The sequence below is a fragment of the Myotis brandtii genome, unplaced genomic scaffold (genome assembly GCF_000412655.1).
Source record: "Myotis brandtii unplaced genomic scaffold, ASM41265v1 scaffold450, whole genome shotgun sequence".
In the NCBI taxonomy this organism is placed as follows: Eukaryota; Metazoa; Chordata; class Mammalia; order Chiroptera; family Vespertilionidae; genus Myotis; species Myotis brandtii.
This window is the reverse complement of record NW_005367210.1, coordinates 1188687-1197736: the sequence shown is the minus strand read 5'-3', so window position 1 is coordinate 1197736 and position 9050 is coordinate 1188687. Positions and strand designations below refer to the sequence as shown.

The 9050-nt window shown below is 41.7% G+C and overlaps 1 protein-coding gene and 1 pseudogene across 1 annotated transcript in view; one reads left to right on the top strand and one right to left on the bottom strand.

The window, feature by feature from the left end:
* LOC102257432 (40S ribosomal protein S2-like) overlaps window positions 1-507 on the top strand; it is a 13851-nt gene extending 13344 nt beyond the window's left edge. Inside the window, exon 2 of the mRNA XM_014546544.1 lies at window positions 497-507. Coding sequence (XP_014402030.1) covers window positions 497-500 — 4 coding nt within the window. The 3' untranslated portion in view covers window positions 501-507. The remainder of the gene's footprint in view (window positions 1-496) is intronic.
* LOC102255918 overlaps window positions 1-9050 on the bottom strand; it is a 100197-nt pseudogene that overhangs the window by 60590 nt on the left and 30557 nt on the right.

The window sequence follows — 9050 nt, the reverse complement described above, 5'->3', positions numbered from 1 at the left end:
CCGATGCGCAGGGCGTGAACAAAGGGGTTTGGCGGGGAGGCTGCACCTGGGGCGCTTGGTTTGGGCTGAGCCCCAGGAGCTGGGGAGGCGCTGGAATGCGCTGTGGCTAAGGGTGGGTGTTGCGTGCAGGCGGAAAAGGTGGTCGGGCTGCGGCCCACAGTCGGGTTGCCGGTTCGACCGTGGAGCCCAGACCCCAGGATGATGACCAGGATCAGCATCGCTGGGGATGCTGACTGGGTCCTGACTCCTGTCCTCTTGCCTCACAGTTTGTATTTTCTGAATTCTGAACCTGTGCGATTTCTTTTGTGCCCTGTAAAGCAGGACTACGCCCTGCCCATTTTAAGTTGATGTTTCAAACAGTTTAATATAAAATTTCGAGATCAGTGGGCCACTTACGTTGAAAGCTACAATGTCTTTAACAGGCTGAGAACGGATTTGCTCAAAACTTCTATTGGAAAGTGGTGGACTCGCCGGTGGGTATTGGCAGAGATGCCAGCTGAACTCCAGCTCTGGGGTCTGGGAACCTGGACATCCAGTTGTGGTGGAGCAATGACTGAATCGAGCAACGAACCAAATAAGTAGTTTAATGAAGCAAGTTGTCTGTTTGTCTGTACAGGAGATGCAAACTTGAATGTGAAATTCAAAACTCTACCTTTGGGAAACAGGCCATCGCATCTATCAGGAATCATTCAGAATTGAAGGTCAGAGAAAGAGCTTAAGGAAAAGCTAAAGGGGTTCATCACCACTAAACCAGTATGATATGAAATGCTGAAAGGTATCTTTTCAGAAGAGGAAGAAGAAGAAAATGGTAAAGATACAAATTATGAACAACAAATACACATCCATCAACAAGTGAATCTAAAGATCAAGTGAATAAATAATCTGATGATCAGAATAAATTGGTGATTATAATAGAATCAGGGGCATAGAAAGGGAGTGGACTGACTATTCTTGGGGGGGAAACGGGAGTGGGGGATGCAGGAAGAGACTGGACAAAAATCGTGCTCCTATGAATGAGGACAGTGGTGGAGGGGTGAGGGCGGAGGGTGGGAGGGGAACCGGGTGTAGGGGAGCTATGGGGGGAAAAAAGAGGAACAACTGTAATAATCTGAACAATAAAGATTAATTTAAAAAAAACAACAACAAGACAATAGAATTTGCTTTTACCATATAGAAATGTTTGCAATATTTCTAAAGACATTTGGTAGAGATGTCTATCCTCTTTCAAATGAACCTTAAAGAAAGTAAAGCAATCTAATCAATTTCCAGAGGTCTCATTCAAACCTTCAAGAAACTTTAAAGCAATATCTATGACATAATACCCATCATGAATTACATTTTCCTCTCAAATCCCTACATGTGCAACATTTCTGTCCAGTAAGAATTTTTAATGAGGTCAAGGCATTTTGGATAAACTCTCCTTTAGCATATTCATATGTGATGTTTCCCCAGGTTATGCCTTTTTTGACATTCATTACATTTGACTTACCTAATATTTTGTAAAGTTTGAACATCATTACTCATAAAATGTGTAAGATTTCATTTCAAACTCAATATCATGATTATCCCCCAACTGTTGACATTTGGATAAGAACTTTGCCACACAATGTATTAAAAGATTTCTTTTACATGTATATTTACTAAAGTTTGGTAAAGTTCAACTCTTGGTAAAATACATTGTCCAGTGCATTATATTGTAAGATACCTTCCCCACGTAGGAGATTCTCATGCTTACTGAAGATTCATCTTTCTAAAGACAGCCCAAATTCATTATATTTGTAAATAATTTTTTCTCTAGTATGTATAACTGTGATATTTGTTCATTAATGAAGAATGGATTGAAACTTTCCCTATCTCTATTGCAAATGTCAGTTTTGATACTAGGAAGGATTCTTCCATGTTATGAAACTAAGGAACCATTTTGAAAGATTTCTTGACTTGATTACACTTATACTATGCTACTCAATATTGATCTCTACATTTAAGCATGAAGTAACTGACAGCTTAAGCCCTCTTTTTATGAAACCATTCCAGGCATTGGCTTCCAGAATACATATATGTTTTTAATACAGTGTTCGACTTAGATTTGATGATCTTGACAAGGCAGATTATGTAGATTTACTGTCTGTAGTAATATCACCAACCAACCATGTTGCCACAAAAGAGCTTTCAACACAGGCTCCCATTTTCACATGAACTTTTTATCAAACTCAGAACTGTTGGAGAAAACCCAATTACAGATCAAAGTCAAGCATCCATGTTGTTCACGGGGAGTTTTGCTGCTTATAAAATTTACAAGGGAGTGAAATGGATAAAAGGAGTATTCACATGAATAAAAAGAGTATTTCCTTAATCACTGGAAGTTTTTGACATGTGTCTCCCTGTACTATCGTTATAAAACATGCAAATTATTAGGTTATTAAAATCTTCACAATTATTGAAGGCTTCAAAAAACTGAAAAGCATAAAAATTAGTTTGACCTGGTGAGTTAAATTCTATATCACAAAATCACAGACCATATATATGGATTTTTTTTATTTTTGTATATTTATTTTTTCTTAGAGAGAGAGGAAGGGAGAGGGAGAGACATAAACATCCATGAGAGACATCAACATCAATCAATCAGCGGCCTCCTGCACGCCCCCTGCTGGGGAATGAGCTTGAAATCGGCATGTGCCCTGAACAGGAATCACACTGGTGACCTTCTGGTGCATGGGTCAACTCTCAGTCACAGAACCACACTGGCCTGGCGAGACTGTATTTTTTAAGGACACATGGAAGACATATTTAACACTGTCAACTAAAAAAATCTGGGTTTATGTAAAGAGAGACTATACAAAAGATGATTTCAGTAGGGAGAATGCTTTGACCATGGGACTTAAAAGGGTCTCAAAGACCAGACAGAAAGGGCTTTTCTTTTTATAGAGTGGTCAACAAGGCTAGAAAGGACAGGGGGTGGGGGAGTGGATGAGCAGGGAGCCTAACCCACCCTTGTGAACACCTTTTACCCTGAGTTTGCCTGGTCTAGAAGGAGGGGTTGTTCCTAATTATACTGTTCAAGGATGAAACACAGTTCAGGGATCTGGGGAGATGGACAGAAGATTGATTAGGTGTGATTTAGTTCTGTCACAGCATTTTGTTGCAAATGATCAATGGGGACAACCAGTTCAGCTAATTATAAGATAAAAAATGGCCTTGGTATGGTTTGTGCCTGGCTTTGTTCCAGGTAAGCAATGGTGTTGCCCACAATCCTGTCTAAGTAATAATATAAGAAAGGGCATTTCTGTTTTCACCAACACAAAGCCTTGGGGGAACTTCTTTAACAGCTGCTGGGTGTCAGGATGAGAGGGCTCAGGTAGAGTTCAGTGCTGTCACTACCGATTATGACACCAAAAAGTTAAAAAATAGTAAGTACAGATATTATATTAGAATATAAAAAACACTCAAATCCTATAATAACAATAAGAATAAGCATGCTCAAGGTTCCTGATACATATGACTTTGAATGGCATTGAAGGACCCGCATCTTCATTATGGCTCTGAGATGTGTGTTCCTGTCACATACGAGAGACAACATTAAGTTTTGAAACTTGTTGCTCTAAAACACCAATCAGATTCTATGATACTGTTCCTGTTGAACAAGGGAAGTCCAGCGGTTATATTGAAAAAAAATTTTTTGGGGGGGTGCTCATGAAATAAATCAATATACAACACATGAATTTTTATAGCCATGATTAGACAATAAGAGATGCAATTAAAGTGTCAGACTGAAAAAAAAAAAGTGTCAGACTCTCCCTAGCTCAGCGGTTCTCAACCTGTGGGTTGCGACCCCTTTGGGGGTCGAACGACCCTTTCACAGGGGTCGCCTAAATACATCCTGCATATCAGATATTTACATTACGATTCATAACAGTAGCAAAATTACAGTTATGAAGTAGCAACGAAAATAATTTTATGGTTGGGGGTCACCACAACATGAGGAACTGTATTAAAGGGTCACGGCATTAGGAAGGTTGATAACCACGGCCCTATCTGGTTTGGCTCACTGGATAGAGCATCGGCCTATGGACTGAATGGTCCTGGGTTCAATTCTGCTCAAGGGTACATACCTCGGTTGCAGGCTGGATCCCTGGCCCTGGTCAGGGCACATGGGGGTAGGGGCAACTAATTGATGTGTCTCTCTTACATCGATGTTTCTCTCTGTCTCTCCCCCTCCCTTCCACTCTCTCTAAAAATCAATGGGAAAATATCCTCCACTGAGGATTAACAACAACAACAAAAATATGTCTGACCCTTGTAACATTCAACACTTTGTTCTAGCATCCTCTATTCTATCAGCTGAGCACTGTTGAAGACACCAAGGACAGAACGTTCTCTCCACCCCCTCGTCCTCCCTTCCTCTTCCTCATTGCATGGTTTCTGTTAACAGCGTTTGGTTCACTGGCTTCACCACTCTCTAGTCTTGGCTTGTATTTAAAACTGCCACTTGTCATGACAACTTTTGAGATTTTTTAGGACACATCAGTACTTTGCAAAAGATTTTTATATTGATTTCGAAAACTTTGAGAAAACTAGTTACCACCTCATATTTTTAAAGATGGCATCTAAATTTTTACCCTAAATTATAACAGTTGCAGGAGACAATTCTTAAGAATATAAATAAACTAGGGGCCCAGTGCATGAATTCGTGCACCTTGAAAGGAACTGTGGGCCACAAGGCTGCGGTGGGCACAGGGGTGGGTCTCAGCCCATCCTCAGTGCCTGCGCCCAGCCCCCCCAACCCGGCCCTTCCGGTCACGGTGCCAGTCCCCTGTCTGCTGGCAGCCCCACTCCCACCACCGCTGCTCCCATGCGCTGATGGCGCTGACCCCGCTCGCACCCGCTGACAGTGCGGAGCAATTGGGGCCAGTGCCAGCAGCGGGTGTGAGCGGTGGCTGCTGGCCCCGATCGCCTCTCAGGAGCAGGGGGAGGTGGAGAAGCCCTCAGGGGAGATTGGGGCTGGTAGCTGCCACTCACACCTGCTGACGGCGCTGAGCAATCAGGACTGGTGCCTGGCGCTGGCAGTGGGTGCAAGCAGCAGCCCCAGCGCTGGCAGCGGATGTGAGCGGGGCCAGCAGCAGGCATGAGCAAAGAATTTTCAGTAACCACCAGAGGCTCACCCCAATGACAGTAACCAGCACCCACCTTGGTCTGGCGCCCCTGCTCACCTGCTCCACCATCCCACTGCGGTTGACACCCACCATGTTCCATGCTCTGCTGCTTGCTGCCAACGCATGCCATGTTTCATGCGAGCCCCCTAGTGGTTAGCACACATCACAGCAACCGGTTGTTTGGTTGTTCTGCCATTCAGTCTATTTGCATATTAGGGTTTTATATATAGAGATAATTGTATGGAAATATAAGAATTATATCAGCCTTAAATGGGATTAATTTAGAAATCTAATACACACAATTATCCCCAAAAATAGACTGCTTCACACAACTTTTACTTATTTCATCAAATCTAAGACAGCATTGCATATGGGACACACCACAAATTTGGATAATTTTTTTTGAGTTACAATGCAGTAAATTTTCATTCAGAGAAAATGTTGCCATCTAAGAGATTAGCACTAAAAGAAAAGTACTTCTACTTATAGAGCAGGCAGGATAGATGACAGGTGGACTACTATTTTATATTTTTTCAAAAACTAGCCCTTCCTTTCCTTGATCTTTGCTTTTGCTTTTACTTGGTCTCTATTTCCTTGATTTCTTCACTGATCTTTATTTACCCCTTCTGCTAATTTTGTCTCTTTATCCCTTCTTTTTGTAGTCCCTTGAGGTATAATGTTAGGTTGTCTGACATTCTTTTTCTCAGTGTAGTTATTTATCTTTTTTTTTTAATTTATCATTTCAACTTCTCACTTACAAGGGCTTTGCTGCATCCCATACATTTTAGCATGGTGTGTTTCCATTTTCATTGGTTTCACAATGCTGTTTGATTTCTGTTTTAAGCTACAAGTGGTGAGGAGTGTGACTTTTCACATATTTGTGAACTTTTTATCTTTTATCCTTTGTCCTCCACTGTCAATCACTGTGGTCACATGTGATAGCAGGCAACATTTTAATTTTGAAAATTTACTAAGCTATGTTTTGTGACCTAACATATGATCTATCCTGGAAATGTTCCCTGTGCACTTGAGAAGAATGTATGTTCAGGTTTATCTAAAAACTAGTTCCAGTCTAAAGTTTAGTATTGAAGTTTCTACTATTATTGTATTGAGGTTCATTCCTGCCTTTACTTCTGATTGTGTTTGCTTAATATATTTAAATGATCCAATTTTGGGTGCATATATAAAGTCTCCCAAAAAATTGTATACACATACATTTCCAAAATGGTTTTATTGATTTCAGAGAGGAAGGGAAAGGGGCAAAGAGCTAGAAATATCACTGATGGGAATCATTGATCTGCTGCCTCCTGCACGACCCCTAATGAGGATGGAGCCTGCAACCGGGTCATGTGCCCTTACTGGGTAAAGGAACCTTGATAACCTCCTGGTTCCTTGGTTGATGATCAATCACTGAGCCTCACCAATAGGCTACACATGCATTTTTTGATAACTCAATTGATGTTTCTTTCTTTTGAGATTTAAAACACTGTATTTATTAATTATTCAGAATGTGTATACCTTTTGGGGGACACTCTGTACATTGACCATTATTATATATCCTTGATGAAATGTCCCCTTTATCATTATATAACGATCATGTTTGTTGGTCTCTTATCAAAGCTTTTGAATTAAAATCTATTTTATGTGATAATTATAGCTACTAGTGCTTTCTTATGGTTTCCACATTCGTGGATTATCTTTTCCCATATCTTCACTTTGAGCTTGTGTGTTCTTAAAGCTCAAGTAACTCTCTTTTTTTATTTATTTATTAAATCTTTATTGTTCAGATTACATTTGTTCCTCCTTTTTTTTCCCCCCATAACTCCCCTCCTCCCAGTTCCCGCCCCACCCTCCGCCCTCACTCCCCACCCACTGTCCTCATCCATAGGTGCACGATTTTTATCCAGTCTCTTCCCACACCCCCCATTTCCCCCCCCCCCCCCAAGAATAGTCAGTCCATTCCCTTTCTATGTCCCTGATTCATTATAATCACCAGTTCATTCTGTACATCAGATTATTTATTCACTTGATTCTTAGATTCACTTGTTGATAGATGCATGTTTGTTGTTCACAATTTGTATCTTTACCTTTTTCTTCTTCCTCCTCTTAAAGGATACCTTTCAGCATTTCGTATAATACTGGTTTAGTGGTGATGAACTCCTTTAGCTTTTCCTTATCTGTGAAGCTCTTTATCTGACCTTCAATTCTGAATGATAGCTTTGCTGGATAAAGTAATCTTGGTTGTAGGTTCTTGCTATTCATCACTTTGAATATTTCTTGCCACTCCCTTCTGGCCTGCAAAGTTTCTGTTGAGAAATCAGCTGACAGTCGTATGGGTATTCCCTTGTAGGTAATTGAGTCTCTTTCTCTTGCTGCTTTTAAGATTCTCTCTTTGTCTTTTGCTCTTGGCATTTTAATTATGATGTGTCTTGGTGTGGTCCTCTTTGGATTCCTTTTGTTTGGGGTTCTCTGCGCTTCTTGGACCTGTAAGTCCATTTCTTTCACCAGGTGGGGGAAGTTTTCTGCCATTATTTCTTCAAATAGGTTTTCAATATCTTGCTGTCTCTCATCTTCTGGCACCCCTATAATTCTGATATTAGTGCGCTTGAAGCTGTCCCAGAGGCTCCTTACACTATCTTCGTATTTTCGGATTCTTTTTTCATTTTGCTTTTCCGGTTGGGTGTTTTTTGCTTCTTCGCATTTCAAATCTTTGACTTGATTCTTGCGCTCCTCTGGTCTGCTATTGGGTGTAATATTCTTTATTTCCGACCGTGTATGCTTAATTTCTAGTTGTTTCTTTATCATAGCATCGAGGGTCTCATTAGTTTTCGTGAGGCTCTCCAAAAGTTTATTGCAAGCCCTCAAAATTGCGTTTTTTAGCTCTATATCCTCCATTTCTGTCATGTTTTTTTGTCTCCGCATTTTTTATGCTTTGGTGCTGCACCCCCTTGTGGTCTTTGTGCGCAGTCTTGTTCTAGTTAAGCCTTGATTGTTGTAGTTAATACTAGAGGGATTTGACCAGGCCGACTACTGGCTGTGTGAATCAGCTGTGTCTGCCGCGGAAAACTTCTGTCCTCTGGGGAGGTGCTAATCTAGCCTTTGCCTGAGGCGATCTGGCAAATGGCTCTGCGCAGGGCTTGGGCGGGGCGGGCTCAACAGGGCGGGCGGAGGGAGCGGTTATGGCCCCTCTCAGTCCCGTTCCCAGAGGCTCTGCTTCTCAGAACCCCAGGAACCGCTGCAAACCTCGGAGGGAAAGCTGCCTTCCAACTGATGCCAGACACTCCCACTTCTCCCGTTTGAGTCCCCAGCGATTCGCCCGTATCTGGAGCTCAGAGTCTGCGCCTCCTCTGAGCCTCGGTATGCTGTTGTCTTTCCTTCTAGTTGAAGAGTCTCTCCTCAGCCAGCTTTCCTGTGGTTCTGGGTGATGTCCGTTCCGTCTTTTAGTTGTACTTTTGAAGTGGTTGTTTGCGGCAGCAGTCTCCGGTGTTTACCTATGCCGCCATCTTGGTCGACCCCTGTCTCAAGTAACTCTCTTAAGCAGCATATAGCTGGATCCTGTGGTTTTTCTTTTTTAAATCTATTCAGCCACTCTATGTTTTTGATTAAAGAATTCAATGTATTTACATTGAGACTAATTATTGACAGGTCAGGACTTGTTGAAGCTATCTTATCAACTGTTTTCTAGTTGTCCTGTACTTCCCTTGTTCTTTTCTTCCTCCATAGCGATCTTCTTTTAAGAACTAATAATTTTCGGGGAAAAAACCAAGATGGCCGCATAGGTAAACACCGGAAATTGCTGCCTCCGACAACAACTTCAAAAATACAACTGAAAGACAGAACGGTCATCATCCAGAACCACAGGAAGGCTGGCTGAGGAGAGACTCTTCAACTAGAAGGAAA